Genomic DNA, 23,363 nt, shown 5'->3' with positions numbered 1-23,363 from the left:
CACAGACCGCATGGTGAAGAAGGCGCAACAACGCCTCTTCAACCTCAGGAGGCTGAAGAAATTTGGCTTGTCACCAAAAACACTCACAAACTTTTACAGATGCACAATCGAGAGGATCCTATCGGCTGTATCACCACCTGGTACGGCAACTGCTCCTCCCATAACCGTAAGGCTCTCCAGAGGGTAGTGAGGTCTGCACAATGCATCACCGGGGGCAAACTACCTGCCCTTCAGGACACCTACACCACCCGATGTCACAAGAAGCCCAAAAAGATCATCAAGGAAAACAACCACCTGAGCCACTGCCTGTTCACCCCGCTATCATCCAGAAGGCGAGGTCAGTACAGGTGCATCAAAGCGGGTAATGAGAGACTGAAAAACAGCTTCTATCTCAAGGCCGTCAGACTGTTAAACAGCCATCACTAACATTGAGTGGCTGCTGCCAACATACTGACTCATCTCTAGCCACTTTAATAATGGAAACAATTATGTAATAAATGTATCACTAGCCACTTAAAACAATGCCACTTTATATAATGTTTACATACCCTACATTACTTATCTTATATGTATATACTGTACTCTATACCATCTACTGCATCTTGCCTATGCCGTTCGGCCATCGCTCATCCATATATATTTTTATGTATATATTGTTATTCATTCCTTTACACTTGTGTGTATAAGGTAGTTGTTGTGAAATTGTTATATTACTTGTTAGATATTACTGCATGGTCGGAACTAGAAGCACAAGCATTTCGCTACACTCGCATTAACATCTGCTAACCATGTGTATGTGACAAATAAAGTTTGATTTGATTTGATCATGTTGTGGGGGGCTTTGCTGCAGGAGGGACTGGTGCACTTCACAAAATAGATGGCATCATGAGGAACGAAAAGGATGTGGATATTTTGAAGCAACATCTCAAGACATCAGTCAGGAAGTTAAAGCTTGGTCGCAAATGACCCCAAGCATACTTCCAAAGTTGTGGCAAAATGGCTTTAGGACAACAAAGTCAAGGTATTGGAGTTGCCATCACAAAGCACTGACCTCAATCTTATAGAACATTTGTGGGCAGAACTGAAAAAGCGTGTGCGAGCAAGGAGGCCTACAAACCTGACTCAGTTACACCAGCTCTGTCAGGAGGAATGGGCCAAGATTCACCCAACTTATTGTGGAAAGCTTGTGATAGGCTACCCGAAACGTTTGACCCAATTTAAAGGCAATGCTACCAAATACTAATTGAGTGTATGTAAACTTCTGACCCACTGGGAATGTGATGAAAGAAATAAAAGCTGAAATAAATCATTCTCTCTACTATTATTCTGACATTTCACATTCTTAAAATAAAGTGGTGATCCTAACTGACCTAAGACAGGGAGTTTTTACTAGGATTAAATGTCAGGAATTGTCAAAAACTGAGTTTACATACACCGTAGCCAACTACATTTAAACTTCCAACTTCAACTGTATGTATGTCAGTATGTATGTATGTATGGCTCCACCCACCTCTGCACATAAGTAGAAGTAGTACAGCAGGATGGTGGCCTTGGAGCAGGTGATGAGGAAAATGATGAACACCAGGAACAGGAACCCAAACATGTAGTAAAATGTTTTAAAATAACAAAATGTTGAGAAAATACTCAACAATCAATCAAAATCAGTCTCCTTACTTAGAGGCTGAGTTGATATTAGTTCAAAGCAATGATTAGGTATTTACTTATTAGTTAGATTGTAAATGTTAGTTACACATTAATAATCAATTAATTACTTGTTTGTTTCTTTAGGAATCATTATACAAGCACCACTAGGCAAATTCAGGCTCATGTTTGAGTGGCAGACATGACCCTTGTTCTTACCAGATGCTGTTGAGGATGAAGAAGAGCTGGATGAAGATGGACCAAGGGGCAGGATACCCCCCCCATGACGATTCCGGGCATGGGCTTGGTGAAGAAGGAATGTTTATGGATCCGCTGAGTGATATGGTTGGTTCGCACTGACTGATCAATTGCCTGGAGCACAGAAAGTAGCATAGAAACTCATCAATACATTGTTAGACCCTTGTTAGTGTGCTATTTGCTCTGATAGTTTTGCCAGTGTGAAATAAATTGCAAACACGAGGGAAATGCACATGATGTAAGATGCCCTGAAAGAGTTATTCATTCAGACAGTGTTATTAGTAGGTGAGACTCACTCCTCTTGAAGCCGAAGTAGGCTAGCCGCCCATGAAGGTAAAGGGCTCGGAGATGGCAAACCACAAAGCCAAGATGGCCACCACCGTGCCGAAGGGGATGACTGCCAAGAAACCATCCGCCCACAGGATCAGGTTAACCAGGAAGAAGTCTGCAAACAAGATCCTAAGAGGGAGGGAGAAAAAAGGGGTAGGGGAGGCGTGGGACAGTGAATATCTCTGGAAAAATTGGCAACAGCATCACCCTAATAAAATCTAGACATGTTTAAAGATTTTTCAGTCAAGTATGTTGCCATGATGTGTAGATTCTGTTATTGACAAAAGGGAATATTGATCATAAATACATAGTGGTGATTAGCATGACAGTTGTAAGAAACAGAAAACTTTCCAGGACATAGACATGTCTTATATGGACAGAAAGCTTAGATTAACACGAATTTAACTGCACTGTCCAAGCTATTACAGTGAAAAAATACCATGCTATTGTTTGATGAGAGTGCACAACAAAAAATGTAAATAATGTACTTACATTCAATAATCTTGCTCTGATTTGTCATCCTGAGGGTCCCAGATAAAATGTAGCATAGTTTTGTTTGATAAAATCCATTTTTATATTCAAATGTAGGAACTGGATTCTACAGTTTGAACCCCTGCTGTCTTTGGTTCCACACCCACCCTGTCCAGCCATCTAGATGTGTGAGCCATCTAGATGTGTGAGTCATCTAGAAGTTAGTGTATAAGCTAATGATCCATCATTTATGACATTCCTGGGAGTGTGTAAACTTAAATTTTGTATTACCATACAATTGTTGTATGATCTCTATAGTTATGTACTTGAAAATGTGTCATTTGACCAATTCGGCACATTTGGGCAAACTTGATACAAAATATTGTCCATTATTGCCATGCTTCACTGGATCAATCTGAAACTTTATACACACTGCTGCCATCTAGTGGCCAAAATCTAAATTGCACCTAAACTGAAATAATACATTTTATTTATTTATTTTTTATTTTACCTTTATTTAACCAGGTAGGCTAGTTGAGAACAAGTTCTCATTTACAACTGCGACCTGGCCAAGATAGAGCAAAGCAGTGCAACACAAACAACACAGAGTTACACATGGAATAAACAAGCGTACAGTCAATAACACAATAGGAAAAAAAGAAAGTATATATACAGTGTGTGCAAATGGCGTGAGGAGGTAGGCAATAAATAGGCCATAGTAGCGAAGTAATTACAATTTAGCAAATTAACACTGGGGTGATAGATGAGCAGACGAAGATGTGCAAGTAGAAATACTGGTGTGCAAAAGAGCAGAAAAGTAAATAAAAACAATATGGGTATGAGGTAGGTAGATTGGGTGGGCTGTTTACAGATGGGCTGTGTAAGCGGCAGAGTCGATTTCCGCGCTTATAAACCCAGGGCCGTTACACTATAATACGAATTTTAATTTGTAACATAACATAACATACGAAATGGGTGATGGACATCCACAAATTAATACATAACATATGAAACGGATGGAGCGTCTCGGATGGATTCACGTAAATAATTATATGAAAGGCCCTGACACCAGGTTGGAGCAAAGTGTGTCATGGCCTTTAATGTGATTCTTGAGACGTTGAACACTTATGGTAAAAAAAAAAAAACTGTTTTATATTACATTGTGTAATCACCAACAAACTATCATGGTCCAAACACACCAAGAAAGTCATGAAGAGAGCACAACAACGCCTTTTCCCCCTCAAGAGACTGAAAACCTTTTGCATGGGTCCCTAGATCCTCAAAAAGTTCTACAGCTGCACCATCGAGAGCATCCTGGCTGGTTGCATCTCCGCCTGGTATGGCAACTGCTCGGCATCCGACCGTAAGGTGCTACAGAGTAGTACGTATGGCCCAGTACATCACTCCGGCCAAGCTTCCTGCCATCCAGAACCTACAGTACCAGTCAAAAGTTCCTTCCAATGTTTTTCTTTATTTATACTATTTTATACATTGTAAAATAATAGTGGAAACATCAAAACTATGAAATAACACATGTAGTAACCAAAAAAGTGTTAAACAAATCAAAATATATTTTACATTTTATATTTGAGATTCTTCAAAGTAACCACCCTTTGCCTTGATGACAGCTTTGCACACTCTTGAAATTCTCTCAACCAGCTTCATGAGGTAGTCACCTGAAATGCATTTCAATTAACAGATTAACAGTCAATCCGTACATTTTCAAGAACTTTGAAAGTTTCTTTAAATGCAGCCACAAAAACCATCAAGCGCTATGATGAAACTGGGTCTCATGAGGACCACCACAGGAGAGGAAGACCCAGAGTTACCTCTGCTGCAGAGGATAAATTCATTAGAGTTAACTGCACCTCAGATTGCAGCCCAAATAAATGCTTTGGAGTTCAAGTAACAGACACATCTCAACATCAACTGTTCAGAGGAGACTGTGAATCAGGCCTTCATGGTCAATTTCTGGAAAGAAACCACTACTAAAGGACACCAATTGGCTCCTGAGTGGCACAGCGGTCTAAGGCACTGCATCTCAGTGCAAGAGGCGTCACTACAGTCCCCAGTTCGATTCCAGGCTGTATCACATTCGGCCGTGATTGGGAGTCCCATAGGGCGTACGGGTTAGGCCGCGGTATGCCGTCATTGTCAATAAGAATTTGTTCTTAACTGAATTGCCTAGTCTAAGGGTACATTTGTATTTATTTTTTTTCAAAAAGAAGAGACTTGCTTGGGCCAAGAAACACGAGCAATGGACATCAGACCGGTGGACATTTGTCCTTTGGTCTGACGAGTTGAAATGTGATATTTTTGATTCCAACCACTGTGTCTTTGTGAGACGCAGAGTAGGTGAATGGATGATCTCCGCATGTGTGGTTCCAACTGTGAAGCACAGAGGTGTGATGGTGCTTTGCTGGTGACACTGTGATTTATTTAGAATTCAAGACACACTTAACCAGCATGGCTACCACAGCATTCTGCAGCGATACGCCATCCCATCTGGTTTGCGCTTAGTGGGCCCATTATTTTCAACAGGACAATGATCCAACACACCTCCAGGCTGTTGTAAGGGCTATTTGACCAAGGAGAGTGATGGAGTGCTGCATCAGATGACCTCACCCCATTTGAGATGGTTTGGGATAAGTTGGCCCACAGAGTGAAGGAAAAGCAGCCAACAAGTCCTCAGCATATGTGGGAACTCCTTTAAGACTGTTGGAAAAGTATTCCAAGTAATGCCGAGTGTGCAAAGCTGTCATCAAGGCAAAGGGTGGCTACTTTGAAGAATCTAAAATATTTTTCAATTTCTTTAAACCTCTTACCCTTTTTTCCATTTTCACCTAAAATGACATACCCAAATCTAACTGCCTGTAGCTCAGGACCTGAAGCAAGGATAGGCATATTCTTGATACCATTTGAAAGGAAACACTTTGAAGTTTGTGGAAATGTGAAATGAATGTAGGAGAATTTTAACACAGATCTGGTAAAAGATAATACAAAGGGAAAAATGTGTTTCTTTTTTTTGTACCATCATCTTTGAATTGCAAGAGAAAGGCCATATTTCCAGCCCAGGCGCAATAAAGATTTTGGCCACTAGATGGCAGCAGTATGTGCAAAGTTTTAGACATTCAATGAACCATTGCATTTCTGTTCAAAATGTTGTAACACTACCTAAATGTGCCAAATTGGTTTATTAAAAACTTAAATGTTCATAACTGTGCACTCTCAAACAATAGCATGTTATTTTTTTACATTTTAATAGCTACTGTAATTTGGACAATTAAGTTAGATTAACAAGAATTTAAGCTTTCTGCCAATATCAGATATGTCTATGTCCCGGGAAATTTCCTTGTTACTTACAACCTCCTGCTAATCACGTTAGCTCAACCGTCCCGAGCCCAATACTATAGAGGTTAACACTATTATTGGTTACTACATGATTCCATGTGTTATTTCATAGTTATTCTACAATGTAGAAAATAGTAAAAAATAAAAACCCTGCAATGAGTAGTTATGTCCAAACTTGACTGCTACTGTATGTATATATATATATATATATATAAATAATACACACACACACAGTTCACTATCTATGCTGTCACTTTACCCCTACCTACATGTACAAATTACCTTGCCTGTACCCCTGCACATTGACGTGGCACTGGTACCCCCTGTATATAGCCTCATTATTGTGTTACATTAGTTTATTTCGTAAATATGTTCTTAAAACTGCATTTTTAGTTAAGGGCTTTTAAGTAAGCATTTCACAGTAAGGTCTACTACACCTGTTGTATTTGGGGCACATGTGACAAATACAATTGACCCCCCCCCAATCTTACAATAAAAATAAACAATACTTTATTACATTTTTATTTAGGTCCCAAAAAAACATATCAATAATATTAAGTCAAAAAACAAAAAAAATAAAATAGCTATCATTTCCACAGTGTCCAGGGGTCAGCCTGTAGAAACGCTGCAAGTCCATATATATATATGTATGTATGTATATATATGTAAAGAGCCGTGGTTTCAAGCTTGGGCGCGTCATCTTCTGCTGTGCCGATCAGGAATGTAGAGGTGATGGGGTTCAGGGGGGGGCGGGCAAGCCTAAGCCAGGCTACTGCTGCGACATCTGTAGAAAGAGAAATGAACAATCCACATTACAAAGGTTGACAAGACTCGTGAACAAAACACACACCTCTTTGGGCTGAGCGCTTACTTGCTGTTGTTGAGGCTGTGGTTCGGGGCCTCTGCTGGCCAGGCGGCTCAGGATGTTCCTCTCGGACATCTGGAGTCTCACTGCGACGGGGGGTATCCGGGCGATGGTTGCCGGGAGACGGGTGACATCTGCCTTCATGTCACTGAGAAGCTCCTCCAGCTGTTTTAGCACTGAGAGGGAAAAGAGTGAGAACCTGGAAGTGCTTGCCAACTTAAATCTTCAACTAAGCCTCAAGGTACTTCAGGTTAGGTTGATAACGTATTATGGTCTGTTGTCAGCAAAGAGATTATCCTTCCCATTCCTTTACACAGGGTCACGTTCAGTAGGCACAAAATGGCTGGGGAAAAACTCAGAAACAAAATGTAAAAAAATGGGAAGGTATCACCCAGAACAACTTAATTTAAAATTGTCCTTTGCCCCAAACATTTCTAGTGTGCCCTAACGAACTCGACCCAGGCGTACTAGGCGAATGCAAGCAGGCTAGCTACCTTTGTGCAGGACGGCGTTGGCAGGCTTGTTCCCCGACATGGACTCCTTGCTGAGGTGTTGGTGGGACTCGGCCAGACACTCCACCTCGCTGAAGCGCGTGTTGAGGGCCATGGAGGGGTGGGAAGGGTCCTCCGACATGTTGAGGTAGGCCGCCCGGCGCAGCTGCTCCTCGATCACCAAGGCCTGCTCCAGCAGCTAGTGGGAGGGAAGGAGGAGATGGGGTAGGAAAGGAGGAGAGGAAAGGGGGAGAGGAGATGGGGAAGGAAAGGAAATGGGGAAGGAAAGTAAATGGGGAAGGGGTGGTTGAAAATACATGAATACAAAACGCGCGGCGTGTACACGGAGCAGAACAAACCTGTATATTATAAGAGTGAAAATGAGAACTGCTGACAAACTGTACTAGAAAAGTTGGCTTAGAAATGACGCTCATAAAAGGATAAATGGCTAATAAAGGACTTTGTACCTTAAACCTCCTGGCCAGAAACTTGTTTTTGATCTCCAGGAAGTTGCCTCGGTTCATCTCAGCCTTGAAGGGCTCGTTGAGGATGGCGTACTTCACATCGTTCTGGATGTCCTGCCAACGCGCGTAGCCGTGTCTAGGGGGCGCCAGAGTCAAGGGGAAAAGCAAAACAAGCCCCACTGTTTGTGTTATGACCAATACTGACCTAATGTATGTGACCTTTCACTAATACTTGAAGCTGGTCATAGTTCATAGAAATGTTCAGATCATGCTACAGGCAGTCCACCCTGGAGGCAATAGTCGGTCAAATGTTACTGGTCAAATGTTTAAGAGAAAGACTTGACCGTAAATCATTGAGTTCTGTCAGTTGGAATGCGCAGTCCTAATGTTTGTTTGCAAAGAGCCACAGTGGGCAGCCTAGTAAGTCAACACTGGTATAAAAGGATACTGTATTATGCCAGCAAGCAGCCAGTAGTCGTGGCGACGGTGCCAGATCTCGTTGGTCTTCTTGGTGACGGTGGCGGCCCTCTCCTCGTTCTGCCACAAGGAGTGCAGCTCTGTATCAGAGAGAAGAGATTGTTAGTGATTCCCTGTAACAATTGAGACTATTGAAAATGCAGTTTAGTCCAAGAGTAGCGCTTAACCATGTTTGAAACCAACCAAAACTCAGTTGAGACAGAGTTGAGATCTGGGCATGCGTGTCCCTCGACACTCCAGTCCTCTTACCTGTGAATCCTCCGTCGGCGATGTTAAACATGAATCTTGTCTTAGCTTTCTTCTTCTCCTCACTGACTCCGGCCGCCGCTCCCTCCTTCAAACTGTCCCCGTTCTGCAGCTTGGCCGGCTCCTCCACCTTCACTCCATCCTTCTCCTCCTTTTGCTCTGCAGACAGAACGAGACAGAACAAATAAAAATGGGGCCAAAGAGAGAATGGCGTGAAGCAGAAACGTTGACCAAACATCGACCAAGGCACCGAACCTACAGTATGTTCTTACTGCAGTTTGTTGATTGACAAGGGACAAAACGAGAGCGAATGATGGACGAGCTACCTTTCTTTTCCTCTGAGGCAGGAGTGGTGTCCATCTTTTCGATCTTCTCTTCTTTCTTATCTTCTGCTGCAAATCCATGAAGAGAAAGAGGGGGAGACATTAGCAAACAAGTGTAATAGAAATGGTACTATGGGGAAAAATAGTACTGAGCCATATTCTATTATGACATTGACAGAAAAGTTCACCTTTGGCCTCAGAGTCTTCAGATTTGACCTCCGACACGTCCGTCTTTTCCTCCGCTGCTGGAGACTTGGTCCCCTCTCCTCCCTCAGCACTCTTCTCCGGAGTCTCTCCATCCTTCTTTTCCGCCTCTCCGTTTGTAGGCTCGTCTGTTTCCATGGGCTCCTCTTCCTCTTTTTCCTTTGCTTTCTCTTCAGGGGAAGGGGTCTTCTCATCCTCATCAGGGATCGCAATTATCTGAAAGAGAGGGGAAAGAGATTCATTGGAGCCTGAAGCACAGAGAACTAACTAAGTATAACCATTCTGGAAAAGGAGTTCCATCTCCGACTTCACAACAATGATATACTGTAGTATCAATACCCAATGTACAGGTATGATACATTGGGTGGCTTTGGTTGTTATCCATTGCCCTATTCTAGTCTATTGACCAATGTAGATCAAATTCTTTACCTCTGGGTCTTCCGTCTTTCCGGACTCCTTCTCCCCCTCACTGTCTTTCTTCTCTTCTTTCTCACCATCCTTCACAGCATCCTCAGTCCTTGAAGGGTCGTCTGCTAAACCGACAGATCATCCTCTTTAATCCACCTTCCACATCTCTAAGTGTTGATTGACAGTTACACATTTTACACACCAAGCACTCTTATTCTAGGGTGGTTTCACTAAAACCAGCATAGCAGCAGCGCATGGGCCAGAGTCCTGGAACAGTGAGAGGGTGTGGAGGTGGGGCAGTTGGTTTACCTGGGGCGGGCGTGTTGGGTTGCGTGTCTGCGGGTGTGCCTGTGGAGGGAGTTTTGGGGGCTGGGGAGGGTCGAGCACACAGAGGAGAACAGGGGTTAAAAGCATTATCGCAGGAGAGGGTCTACTTGCAGAAATGGGGGGGGGGGGGGTTGCAGCTGCAGCGGCAGCAGAAAAAGACAAATTGTCCATAAGGAATGCAGAAAGAGCAGGGATCAGGGAGAGGGTTGTGGAAGAGGGCGTAGCGGTCTGTACCTGTGGCGGGTGTGTTGGGCTGTGTGTCTGCAGGCGTGCCCGTGGAGGGGGTCTTCCCTGGGGAGTCGGGGTGGGCTCCAGCTGCAGCGGCCGCAGCCTTTTTACTCTCCTCCAGCTCCATCATCCAGGGCATGGACCACTGGCCGTTGACGTGCTCAAACTCCTGGACCTAGTCCAAAACATGGTCAGAACGCAGCCAGGACAGATAATGAAACACAGGGTCGTACATGATCATGAGACCAGTATTCCGTTAAGACGTTGACTTAAAAAGTATGACAGTTGAATTGATCGACTATCCCAAACAGGAACTGGGCTTCACCTTCTTACGGATCAGTGACATCACGCCGATGCGGGTGAGGACGTGTTGCCGCGACAACCCTTCGCGTGGGACGCCGTCGGCGAAGGTCTCGGCTCCATCTGCGCCGGGTTCGCACAGGTGCCTCATGAAGAGCGAGACATACGCCCTGAGGGAGACAAAGAAGGAAGAGAGATGAGTGGATCTGATGTAAAAAAAAAGGGACAAATTCAACAAATATCAGGGCATTACCATTTACACTATAACATGTTAGTTACTCACTTGAACTCTTTCTCAGCTTTCCCGCGCAGGTCTCTGACCAGCCACTGGGTGGTGAAGGCGTCCTGAGGAGGCATCCCGTAACGCATCACTGCATTCAGGAAGGCCTTCCTCTGGCGAACGTTGAAGCCCAACACCTGAACACCAGAGAGGCAGTGTTAGTGTCGAGTTAACAGGTAGTCTTACAGATCGACCCCCAACCTCTAACTATTTCTGTACAAGCCAATTGAATGTCAGAGACAAGTGGTGGGTAGGCCCATCTGTAGATAACCTAAATTGAAAACACATTCAGAATCATGCAGAGCATTGGTTCAGAGTGCAGTGATTGATGGACATTGACAGCTGACCTCAATGTTGCCTCCCACTCTGGCCAGCAGGGGGGGCAGTGGCTTGTCCCTGTCGCCCCGCATGCCTTTCCTGTTGGGTCTGCGAGAGTTGGCTGCACCGCCAGAAAAAAGGAAAACATGAAAAGTTATTCTCTTAAGCTTCACAAACCACACACACGCGTTCTTGTAAACCCCACTGACAGGGACACAATCTCTGTCCGCACACTCTCGCTTACCTTCTGCCCGCTCATCAAAGTCCTCGTCACCCTCCTCGGAGGCCACAGAGTAGTCAGAGTTGTTGTCCGATTGGTCATCCTGCCAATCCGCTTCGAGACAGAAAAAGACACGGGGAGCAATTTCAGTACACAGTCCAGAAACGTCTTTGAACTTCAGAAAAAATATATTAACATTCAAAGTAGGGGGGGGGGGGGGGATCTACAAGGAAATAGACTTTGAGTGAAAGGTTGACAAACAGACCAAGTACAGAGATCTAGCAGGAAACCACCGTCACAGATATGGGGTGATGTCTCAACTTGCCTACACACAATACACGCGGGCACTGCGTGGGAGTAGCTGACAAACCACACGTGGGACTTTGGTTAATCTAGTATGTCTATAGTTAGCAGGCAAGGAAAAAGGCACCGGTTCCCAACTCAAAAGAGGGAAGGGGTACAATAAACACAAACCAAGTAAGCACAACACACACACACACACACACAACCCCAATTCAGTCACACACTCCAACTCCTTATATCTCTTAGGGGACTAGAATAACAGAGTACAGTTTGTGGGGCGGGTGCCGGCATTTTCTTCCTCTTGGTGAGGAGCCTGAGATCATGGTGCCTTTACAATGCATTGTGGGTAGAGTAGTCCACACTATTGCAATGCATTGTATTCAGGTGTCAAAAGTTAGTTAGGGAAAGCTGTCATTCTAACATAAAAGGACGTGAACATATCTGCTCATCATATGTAATCCTGAATAGTTTGGATTGTTGTTGGGGATAGAATATCACATATGTTAAGATTTACCAGGCTTTCTGAGGTTTGACGCAGAGCCTTGCTGAAGTGGTGAGGTAATGCAAATTGGATTAAAATTCAACATTTCCAACACAACTGTGACAGAGGCATGCCTCATGCAGGAGGTAAAGAAAATTCAAACCAGCCCCGGACACCACTTTGTTACTAAGGTTTCACCGGTGACGCTCACACAGGTACATACCTCCATGCTCCTACACACTGCATACCTCCATGCCTTCCCTTGCACACATCCACAAAGGGACACACACACACACATAAAAACATAAGTAAGTAAATAATGGCGTTGGCGCTTGTTGTTGTTACCCCGTCTACTACCTCGGTCCTCCTGGGATCCGTCGTTGTAGTTGACCTGCTTGCGGATGCGCTTGCCCTTGCCCAGGTTGCGGGCCAGGTCCTCCTGCTGCTGCTCATAGTGGTGCCTGAGCAGCTTCTCCCAGTAGTCTGGGTCGACACTCTCCTCCTGCTTGATGATCTCCCTCTGTACTTCCTCCTCCTGAGGGGAGCCAATAGCGAAGGAATATGAGTGAGTGAGACAAAAGGTGATTCATTGATCAAATCAAAAATTACATTGGTCACATGCGCCGAATACGATAGGTGTAGACCCTACTGTGAAATGCTTACCCACAAGCCCTTAACTTACAATGGAGTTCAAGAAGAGTTCAGAAAATATTTACCAAATAAACTAAAGTAAAACATTTCATAAAAGTAACAATAAATAACGAGGCTATTACATGGGGGTACCAGTACTGGGTCAGTGTGCAGGGGGGTAAAGGTTGGTCAAGGTCATTTGTAAATGTAGGTAGTGGTAAAGCGACTATGCATAGATAATAAACAGCGAGTAGCATAGCAGTGTAAAAACAAAAGGGGGGGGGGGGGGGGGTCAATGTAAATAGTCCGGGTGGCCATTTGATGAATTGTTCAGCAGTCTTATGGCTTGGGGGTAGAAGCTGTTAAAGAGCCTTTTTTAAAAACCTTGACTTGGTGCTCCGGTACTGCTTGGGTGACTGTGTCAAATTAGAGACACACACACACACGTCTGGGCTACAACAAAGCCACATAGGAGTCGACCTCCTAAAAATTTAAAATTGGAACTAAATCGCCTGCTAAGTGGCATATATGTCCAACAAACACGCTTACCGCCTCCTCCTCGTCCTTGACCACGTACTGGGCCACCTTGAAGGAGCCGAGGTACTCATTCATGCTCCCGATCTCCGTTTCCTCCGGGGTTTCGGACTCCTGGTTCCTGTCCAGCAGTCTGTCCACCGCCATGTCATCGTAGTGGATCACCTGGCTGTCCTCCTCCTTGTTCTCACCTGGGGGACATCACATTTACATTGTGGACATGCTCCATCTAAAAACATCAGCACACGTTCTAAACAGTATCATGTACGGCAGGGTTTCCCCAACCTCTGTCCTGCTCCCCCTCCTCGGTGCACGTTTTGGTTTTAGCCCTAGCAAATACACAGCTGATTCAAATAAACAACTCGTTAAGCTTTGATCATTTTAAGCAGCTGTGTAGTACTAGCACAAAAACCAAAAACGTGCACCCAGTAGGGGGCCCCGGGACAGATTATGGGAAAACCCCGATGTAAGGGATAATCAACGAGGGGCTATGCGTTCTAGGGAAAATAATGAACGACCCATAGAGCCCCGGGTTGAAGATCCGTTTTATACCATGGCTATAATTGAACACATTTGCAGGTAGAAATGTGTTCAACATCCACTGAAGTAGCTAGCAAGTTTACTAGATGGCTACTATAGTTGCCATGGTAACCAAACAGACTTGCTATAGTTTAGCTAACCAAACCATCAGTCCTAGCTTGTCATTATGAAAATCGAATTCAACAATGCCAATGTTTTCAATTCAACTTTTACTTTCAAAAGCAGCTCAAACATAGTTCATTCTTACATGTTCTATAGCCATTGAATTCTACCATGCGTTATTGGTCAAATATGCATGCTCAAGAATGCCCTTCAAGCCAATCAGAAACAAGCATTTAACAATGCCATGGTATAATTAAGCAAAAGCCAGAGGAGGTGTGATATATGGCCAATATACCACGGCTAAGGGATGTTCTTATGCACGACGCAACGCAGAGTGCCTGGACACAGCCCTTAGCCGTGGTATATTGGCCATATATCACAAACCTCCAAGGTGCCTTATTGCTATTATAAAACTTCTTACCAACGTAATTAGAGCAGTAAAAATAAATGTTTTGTCATAACCGTGGTATGTGATATACCACGGCTGTCAGCCAAATCAGCATTCAGGGTTCGAACCACCCAGTTAATAAAACGTTATACTGAACGCGTTATAAACATTGTCATAAACTTAATCTTGAACCAAATCTGTTATATACATCATTATGATGTCTTTAATCTCGGTTTACCCAGAACTAAAACCATGTGTAATTTGGTTAGATGCTCCATTAATTTCTAAGGGGGTGGGGGGGGAGTGGGAGACATGATAGAAATGTTGAACATTTCACCTAATAAGCAATAATAAGTAATAAACAACAAACTATCAGCTTATTTGACTGTTCGTATCTGCTGGCCTTTGCTCGTTTTCTGTTCACCTGCAACACGCTTCCAGTAACCTGCTGTGGGCAGGTAAAAAAAAGAAGACATTTTGTTTGCTAACTTGCAAGCCAAATGACTGGTGATCTGACAGATGAACAACTATCCACTCCATCCATCATCCCTCCATGTTTACCTTCTTTGTCCCCCTTTCCAAGCTCGTCCTTGAACAGCTCCTCCGTGCCGAACTTGAGGATGTCGTCCAGCTCCTGTTTGGACATTGAGCCCGTCTTGGAGCCCAGACCAGGACGCACCACCAGGTGGGTCAACATCATCTTCTTCTTGGCGACCTGGTGAGGGAGGGAACATGGGACATTTCAATGTCTGCACTTTCTTTCAGCCCATTTAGAACATAGAAATTAAATGAGTAGAGCTGACAGACAAGGCTCTGTTTCACACACACAACATTCATTGGATCCATCAAGAAAGTATAATTTCTATGATACAGATTTGTTGTGTTACGTTGTGAAGTTGCGGGAGAGGGGACAGGCTCTTTACCTGAGTGATCCTCTCCTCCACAGAGGCCTTCGTGACGAAGCGGTAGATCATCACCTTCTTGTTCTGTCCGATACGGTGAGCTCTGCTGAAAGCCTGAGATGAGGAAGAGGCAGAGAAACTGTATGAACCTTTCATCCTTGCAACCACCTTAATAAAGTTGATATGGAGGACAAGGAAACGGTAATGGCCCAATCCCAAATCGACCGCTAAACACGTGTGGAGATCTGATTGGATAGGCGTAAGCAATATGGTAATAGCTCCACTTGCCCTGATAGGCTAGGTGGAAGTTCCACCATATTGCTTAAACAAATCAAAATCTCTAAGTCCTTAGGACCTGATTTGGCCTATGTGTGATACCTGGATGTCGTTGTGAGGGTTCCAGTCTGAGTCGTAGATGATGACTGTGTCGGCGGTGGCCAGGTTGATACCCAGACCTCCAGCTCTTGTCGACAGCAGGAAGGCAAACTGGAGCGCTCCCGGGGCTAAGGAACAAAACAGACCAACCACTCAGACGAAAATCACTAAACATATACACAAACATGGATACAAAAGTATGTGGACACCCCTTCAAATTAGAGAATTCGGCTATTTGCTGACAGGTGTATAATAACGTGCACACAGCCATGCAATCTCCATAGACAAACATTTGCAGCAGAATGGCCTTACTGAAGAGCTCAGTGACTTTCAACATGGCACCGTCATAGGATGTCACCTTTCCAACAAGTCAGTTCGTCAAATTTCTGCCCTGCTAGAACGGCCCCGGTCAACTGTAAGTGCTTTTATTCACAGGCCTGGGCAACTCCAGTCCTCGGGGCCCTGATTGGTGTCACACTTTTACCCCAACCCCAGCTAACACACCTAACTCCAACTAATCATGATCTTCAGTTAAAAATGCTATTAGTTTAAAATCAGGTGTGTTTGCTTGGGATGGGGGAAAAGTGTGACACCAATCAGGCCCCCGAGGACTGGAATTGCACAGGCCTGTGTTACTGTGAAGTGGAAACGTGTAGGAGAAACAACGGCTCAGCCGTGAAATGGTAGCCCACACAAGCTCACAGAACAAAAGTGTGTAAAAGTTGTCTGTTCTAGGTTGCCACACTCACTACCGAGTTCCAAACTACCTCTGGAAGAAATGTCAGCACAAGAACTGTTTGTCGGGCCATGGCGATAATCTAGTGGCCGTCCATGGTTGCAATAGGCCCAATGAATTCAGGAGTATTGATTTTGTAATTATGTTTGAGCATAAAAACACAGCATTAGTCATGGCAAAACGCATAGAATTGCAGGAAATTTGCTTTAAAACAGCAACAACAAAAAATGTCAGCTTCATGGAGAAACATGTAGAATAGCAGTAATGGAAACAATTTTTTTTATCTGCACCACCAAGATGGGGCTGTTTCTTGCCCGGGGACCGGAACAAATTCAGACGCACCGACCACCACGGTGTGATCCAGAAGAAACCCGGCTTTCTACATCAGCTATTATCTATATCAATCCCTTTCAATATCAAACAACGATAGGACATATACCTCTAAAGACTCAACTATATAATACTCACTCTGAAACTGCAGTATACACAGTGATATAGTCGAGTGTGAATGAGGAAGTCTGTGGGGTGAGCCTCACCGTTGAATCTGTCGATGGCCTCCTGTCTCATGCCCCCGGTGATGCTTCCGTCGATACGCTCGTACTTGTAGCCCTCGTTCTCCAGGAAGTCCTCCAGCAGGTCAAGCATCTTGGTCATCTAATACAGAGGGAGTGAATGGGCGGTGAGTAAACAAATGAAATTGATGCACGAGAGGCAAAATAAATGTCAATCTATAAAATAATCTACAAGGGTAAGCAGTGTCCATGTGTATGTCTGTGTGCTTTTTGTGTCTTTAAGTGTCTGTCTCCAAGATCTTTGAAATGGTTGAATTCTTCAAGATGTAATGCAATTTGTGAATTCAAATAAAGTATTTAAAATGTGAGTGTTGGGTAACTAACTTGAGAGAAGATGAGTACTCTGTGCCCTCCGTCTTTCAGCTTCCTCATCATCTTCTGCAATAGAGTCAGTTTCCCGGCAGACTTAGTGAGGGCGCTGCCGTCGTACATCCCATTGGGCATCTTTGGGGCTTCCTGTTTGGGGGAACCAATCAAGAGTCAGAGCCTCAGTTATGTAGAGCAAAAGACTAAAGTTAAAATGCATATTATATCTAAAACTGAAAATACAACCCCCCCATCCCCCCCACACACACTTATCCATCACAATAGCATGGTCCATTCTCAGTCAACAACATTGGTATGTGGGTCGTACCATAGCTGCCACAGGGAAGAGGTAGGGGTGATTGCAGCACTTCTTGAGGTCCATCACCACATTGAGAAGGGATACTTGGTTCCCACCACTTCGTGTGTTCAGGGCCTCAAAGTTACGGGTGAGGATGAATTTGTAGTACTTCCTAAAAAGATGAGGGAATAAGAAACACTTTATACCACTTCCCCAGTCCAATTTTATTGTAAAGTTCTCATGAGTTGAGTATCCCAAGGGAAGACTGTGTTTAATTAAGTAGTCTTGGGAAGATAACTAATCATTCTAACTATATATTTGATCACATCACCTTTTAGCCAATAAATGTGGGTTACCACTATTCAATCTACCCTCTTCACTACATCCTATCCCTCCTTTCCCAGGTTCACTCACTTCTGCATGGGGCTGAGCTCCACCCTGACGATGAGCTCCGTCTTGGAGGGCATGTGTTTGAAGACGTCAGCCTTCAGTCTCCTGAGCATGTGGGGTCCCAGCATGTCATGCAGCTTCTTAATCTGGTCCTCTTTGGCGATGTCAGCAAACTCTTCCAGGAAACCCTCCAGGTTACTACACGGAGAGAGGAAGATGCAGGGAAGTAAGTGTTAATTCGAAATGACACAACGACAAGGTTCCAGTTTAACAAAGTTTACTCTACTATATGAACACACTACAAGTAGCCATTACACTCAAGGCCAGGTCCAACAACCACTAGACTTCCTGCGCATGCGCACTTTTGACTGAGTGATAGCCCCGTAATAACAGAAATACAGGGATACTTAAAACATGAACTTAACAATCTCCCCCTTTTCTTTAAAGACAAATAAAACATCAACAACATAACAACATAATTAAATGTCCAAGTATTATTCAAGATTCCCCATTACAAATGGGTTGTGTGACAGTTTTTATTTGTATTACTCAAGCTGCCACTTTCCATTACTGAGAGCCTGTAGGAGCACAAGACCGGATGCTCCTTTTTTAGTCAGACAGTCAGCAAGCTTTTCCTTTGTGGTTGACCACAGAATCCGCTGGATTCTCTGTGCTTGAATAAGTTCCTTGATGCTGCTAATCTCAAAGTCTTTTCTCTGACAGACTTGGTTGACTTCCCAGCATCAACTAATGAGTAGTTGACAGTGACACAAACTACAGGTAGAAAGTGCCGTTTTGTCCCACCAGTGTTAACCTAGCGAAGCATCACTGAAGACAACTAGTTTCAAAGAGTCATCTTTTCCAACATGCTGAAACTTTAGTCACTTTTTGTGATTTCAGTTTACGAACAACTTTGTTTGCCTCATGAATGGTTTGTACAGTGGCGTGTTTTGTGTTAGATGCCAAGTTGCAACCATCAAACCAGGTCTACTCTGTCTCGCAGCCCATAAAATTTGTCCTATCTTTGACCTCAATTGACCAGCTTCAATTCCACAGAGGGGAATTCCTTTGTACGGCTCTTGAAGAATCCATGTGGATAGGTTGAAGATTCTTGATATAGCTCTCCTGTTGCATCAGTATTTTTCCATCAACTGTAATAAACTCTATGCCAACATAACAAAAATCATGCTCCTCACGGCCAACCTAGAAAACAGCTTTGAGGTGTGGAATCACAGTTGAAGCAAAGGTCTGTGAGCCACCCCAGATAAAGTCATCAACATGACAGGCAAGTACTCCAGTCACATTGCAGTCTTGATCAAGCCAATAGAAGACTGCGGGATCCACTTGTGACATTTTTCCACCTGTATTCAGCATTGTTGCCTTGACTTTGTTGTACCAGTAGAGTGATGCATCTGCCAGTCCATACACACCTTTTTTTTTTCCCCCACAGTGTTCCTTCGCTTTTAGCTTCAGGCGGAGGTCGGATGTGAATGTCCCTTGACAGCTCTGTTCCCTGCAAAAATCCAGATTTGATGTCTATGGAATTAAGTTTCCATTTTTTCTGGCAGATCACTGACATCAACAATCTGAGTGACTCTGAGGTGCATGTCGGTGAGTCTTTTGGGAGTTCTTTAGCAGCCAGCTCCTCAAAACCTCTAGCCACTAGACGTGCTTTGGGCACTATTCCAGTTAAGGATTCTTTAAGGGTACACACCCACCTTGTTGAGACGCACTTTTGGCCAATGTCTTTGACTTCCTCAAACACTCCATTTTTCTTCCAATTACTGAGCTCATCTAGCTTAGCTGAGTCAAATGACACGTCCTTTGTTTCAAGTACATCATCATTTTGAATGTCATTCTGTTTTTCTCGATTTTCCATTAGTTCAATTCTGATATTATCTACAAGTGGCAGGTCAGCTGACCCTGTTGTACCAGAAAGTGTAGCTGGTTCAGAGTACTGCAAGTTGTACCAGCTCTTGTGTTTTGCTTTTCCTGCTCGTCCAATGACGGTTGCTGTATGTGGAATACCACTTTCTCTGTCCGTGTATTTAACAGTTTGTCCAGTTTTCAGATTGGAACAACCATGTTCTCTTAACACATGTGGCTGTTGAATGTTTTCCTCATTTGAACGCTCAACAGTATTACCTGTGGCATGGTTGAAAGTCTCTACTCCATTTCCTGTGTCAGTTTCGGTGTCCATATCATTGGATGCGACATCTGGTAGGTTTGTGTCTGTTACTGTGTCCTTTTTGTCATTTTCATTAGGAGACTGATTCTCAGCAACAGCCCCTCTATCTTGTTGATCATTTACTTTCCGCAATCTTGAGTGATGCACCCTGACAATCATGCCTCCGTGCCTCACAAATATCACCACACCATCTTGACCAATGACTACTCCCGGTCCTTTCCACTCTTGACAGTCAACTCGTTTGTAGTACACTTTGTTTCCAGTTTCGTACTTCTCATCATCATTATTCCCTGAACTGCTGAGTAACTTCTGAAGTCTGTCAACTGTATCATGTCCAAACTGTTTGTAAAGCTTTAACAATACTTTGTGTTTTTCTTTAGTGCTCATGTTCTCTGTGACTGTCAGAATCTTCATGTGCTCTGTGTCAGTCAGAATCTCAATTTTGCATGGAGTCTGTGTGATGTCTTTGTCTAAAATGTTTACACAATAGTGGCCTGAGAAAGTAAGTTCAAGAGTCACTGGTTGTTTAAACATCACTGCCTGGTCATTTTTTATGTCTAGTACAGCCCCTGCCTTCTTGAGGGAAGCTTTGCTTAATAGTAAGGGAATATCTGTAGGGACCACCTCTGTTTCAATGTGACACTTAGTCTGACCAATTTTTGCTGGTATCTTAACTCTCTTGGTAGAATGGACAATTCTCCCATCTCCAAATTTGAAAGCTCTGTTGCTTGGTGTGTCAATCATATTTTGTACTTCTTTCATATTTAGTTCACTGACATAGCTATCAAGCCATTTTGCACCACACACTGTCCGTGTACATGCAGTATCAATCACAGCAGATCCTAAGGATTCAACTATAAAACTCTCAGTATCAAAAGCAGATTCATTTGAAAACAGTGTAATGTTACACTGCTCTATCTCTGTGTTTACATGTTCCTCTGTTAGTTTAACTTGTTCATTTTTATGAGGGCAGTCTTTAACCCAATGGTAAGTGCTTTGACAAATTGCACATTTCGATCTCCTTCCAAATTTGTCCAGTGGATTTGTGCCGGGAAATGGCGCCCTCTTCTGGTTGTCTTGAGAACGTGACTTGTTGGCGCCTTTTCTGTGCTGCTCGGTGTAATATGCTGCGTCACTCACTTGCATTCCATCTGTTATTGGCGCGACAGACGTCTTCTCACCAAATATTCTTTTTAGTCCCGACTTCATAGATGCAAAAGTCAGCACAGTACAAGCAGTCAAAGCCAACTGTTTCTCCCTACCATCTAGACAAGCAGTATCTAGTAACTTGAACGCTAACACTGCATCTGGGAGAACCATGTCGTACTTGCGCATTCTATTGTACCTCTGTTCGAAATCAATGATGTAGTCTGCCATTGCCACCGAAATATCTCTCGTAACACTGTCAAAGTTTGAATATGCCTCGTAGGCAAGGTCTTTCTCTTCTTTGAGAAATACAGAATCCAGTGCTGTGATCAAAGTTCCCATACCGTTATCCTTGTTCAAATCCTCAACGGATATTTCCAGTGCTGTATCTCTCGCTCTTCCCTCGAGATAATACCACCGCAAGTGCTTGCTTTTTCGCGTCCAGATTAGTAACCCGTGTCCAGATTCCCAGTTCATTTTTCCAACTTTCGTACGACCTCTTCTCGTCGAAGCGAGGTGGCACGTTGTAGTTAGAAGCCATCCTCTGCTACCAATGTTAACTTGAAATGACACAACGACAAGGTTCCAGTTTAACAAAGTTTACTCTACTATATGAACACACTACAAGTAGCCATTACACTCAAGGCCAGGTCCAACAACCACTAGACTTCCTGCGCATGCGCACTTTTGACTGAGTGATAGCCCCGTAATAACAGAAATACAGGGATACTTAAAACATGAACTTAACAGTAAGTAACGGTTAACTCTATAATAGCTGGTCTAAGATGCGCGTGGTGTGATACAGGTGACGTGAAGTGGTCGTTGGGATTGAGTGGGGAGTAATGTTTGGAGAGTAATGTGGTCAGAATGTGTACACACACCTGAATCGCTCTGGCGTGAGGAAGTTGAGGAGGTGGAACAACTCTTCCAGGTTGTTCTGTAGAGGTGTACCGGTCAGTAGCAGCTTGTGCTGGAGAGGATAGTTGTTCAGCACCCTAAAGAACTGGACGAGAGAGAGAGAAACCTGTTACTAAACTAAAAAAAGGCACACATGAATTTCTCAATGGTACCTTCAGCCATAACAGTTTAGGTGGAGTTTCATTGTACTTAATACAAAATCAGGATATCCAAATAACAAGACATTTAAATTTGGGATGCCTCAATACCCTTACACTTCCAAATGTATATTTTTCCCGAATAAAGGGAATATGTTGCACATAACAGGTAGACTACCTCTCTAGCACAAGCTCTTTAAGCCCTCACCGTAGACAGGTTATAGGAGCCGTCAACTCTAATCTCTCACCTTGGACTGGTTGTTTTTGAGCCTGTGGGCCTCATCGACCACCAGACAGGCCCAATCTATGGAACCTAGGATGGCCATGTCGATGGTGATCAACTCATACGACGTCAGCAGCACATGGAACTTCACCGATGAGTCTTTCTACAAGGCCACGGGGACGGTTAAAAACGTGACACACACACACACCAGCATATCATTGAAGGAGTGAGCTTATCGTGACATATTGACAAAGCAAGTACTTCCTTACTTCAACAGAAACACTAACTTTAGAACTGTCGTTTAAAATCAACAAAGTACATTTGATCAGTTTTCATTTTAACACACTTTCCCACTTTCATTCTCACCTTCATCTTAGAAGCTCTCTTGCCTCCGCGGATGGCGTTGTTCTCGAAAGAGAACTCGTTCTCTCTGATGACGGCTCTGCTGTCCTTGTCTCCTACATAGGTTACCACGTACATGTCCGGGGCCCACATCTCAAACTCTCGCTCCCAGTTAATGATGGTGGACAGGGGGGCGCTCACCAGGAACGGGCCCTTGGAGTGACCCTGTGAGGGGGGAAAGAAAAAAGGTTCCATACAAATGATCTTCTTTTTAATGTATGGCCCCAGCGGGAATCTAGCCCACTACCCTTGGTGTTGCAAATGCCATGCTTCACCAACTGAGCAACAGCTAATTTAATAAAGAAATATAATTTTTCATGTAACATTCAAACATCTATAATTCTAATGTAAATACATGGTGTTGTCAAAGGCGTTGCAATCTACACCCCGACCAATAGGTGGCAGTAGTCTCCATGTGATCACCCCCCAAGAGGGTTGACACAAAGCTCAAGCTTAATGTCGTCAGATTTCACCTGATTTATACAAAATGGCTGGGCTGGTATTGGATTATAAGGCTGCCAAGGGAACTATGCCAAGTTGGCATTTCGTTTCTCTCAAACTAATGGCTACCACTTCAAATTTTGGCCTTG

At 43.8% G+C, this 23,363-nt stretch overlaps 2 protein-coding genes across 17 annotated transcripts in view; one reads left to right on the top strand and one right to left on the bottom strand.

Annotated features, from left to right (window-relative positions):
- Positions 1-23,363, top strand: part of LOC129831269 (gamma-enolase-like) — a 151,434-nt gene that overhangs the window by 65,077 nt on the left and 62,994 nt on the right. The window lies entirely within an intron of this gene.
- The window catches only part of LOC129831264 (chromodomain-helicase-DNA-binding protein 4-like), a 30,227-nt gene continuing 13,423 nt past the window's right edge, over positions 6,560-23,363 (bottom strand). For 2 of the 16 annotated variants that reach the window (XM_055894481.1, XM_055894485.1), the window contains exons 15-42: positions 22,738-22,938; positions 22,397-22,534; positions 21,975-22,096; positions 17,784-17,957; positions 17,400-17,541; positions 17,090-17,221; positions 16,730-16,847; positions 15,461-15,585; positions 15,104-15,196; positions 14,742-14,895; positions 14,605-14,628; positions 13,166-13,341; positions 12,332-12,521; positions 11,228-11,316; positions 11,012-11,113; positions 10,668-10,801; positions 10,410-10,554; positions 10,091-10,259; positions 9,839-9,898; positions 9,551-9,654; positions 9,106-9,337; positions 8,921-8,986; positions 8,598-8,753; positions 8,320-8,428; positions 7,875-8,007; positions 7,411-7,606; positions 6,923-7,092; positions 6,560-6,835 (exon numbers count right to left, since the gene is read on the bottom strand). In XM_055894481.1, the coding sequence (XP_055750456.1) occupies positions 6,821-6,835; positions 6,923-7,092; positions 7,411-7,606; positions 7,875-8,007; positions 8,320-8,428; positions 8,598-8,753; positions 8,921-8,986; positions 9,106-9,337; positions 9,551-9,654; positions 9,839-9,898; positions 10,091-10,259; positions 10,410-10,554; positions 10,668-10,801; positions 11,012-11,113; positions 11,228-11,316; positions 12,332-12,521; positions 13,166-13,341; positions 14,605-14,628; positions 14,742-14,895; positions 15,104-15,196; positions 15,461-15,585; positions 16,730-16,847; positions 17,090-17,221; positions 17,400-17,541; positions 17,784-17,957; positions 21,975-22,096; positions 22,397-22,534; positions 22,738-22,938 (3,669 nt within the window). In that variant the 3' untranslated portion in view covers positions 6,560-6,820. Of the gene's footprint in view, positions 6,836-6,922; positions 7,093-7,410; positions 7,607-7,874; positions 8,008-8,319; positions 8,429-8,597; positions 8,754-8,920; positions 8,987-9,105; positions 9,338-9,550; positions 9,655-9,838; positions 9,899-10,090; positions 10,260-10,409; positions 10,555-10,667; positions 10,802-11,011; positions 11,114-11,226; positions 11,317-12,331; positions 12,522-13,165; positions 13,342-14,604; positions 14,629-14,741; positions 14,896-15,103; positions 15,197-15,460; positions 15,586-16,729; positions 16,848-17,089; positions 17,222-17,399; positions 17,542-17,783; positions 17,958-21,974; positions 22,097-22,396; positions 22,535-22,737; positions 22,939-23,363 lie in introns of all 16 variants that reach the window. The other 14 variants (XM_055894486.1, XM_055894488.1, XM_055894493.1 and 11 more) reach the window with 12 other exon arrangements.

This window comes from Salvelinus fontinalis, chromosome 32, assembly GCF_029448725.1.
Source record: "Salvelinus fontinalis isolate EN_2023a chromosome 32, ASM2944872v1, whole genome shotgun sequence".
Lineage (NCBI taxonomy): Eukaryota > Metazoa > Chordata > Actinopteri > Salmoniformes > Salmonidae > Salvelinus > Salvelinus fontinalis.
The sequence above is the reverse complement of the archived record's forward strand: the minus strand, read 5'-3'. Positions and strand labels throughout refer to the sequence as shown.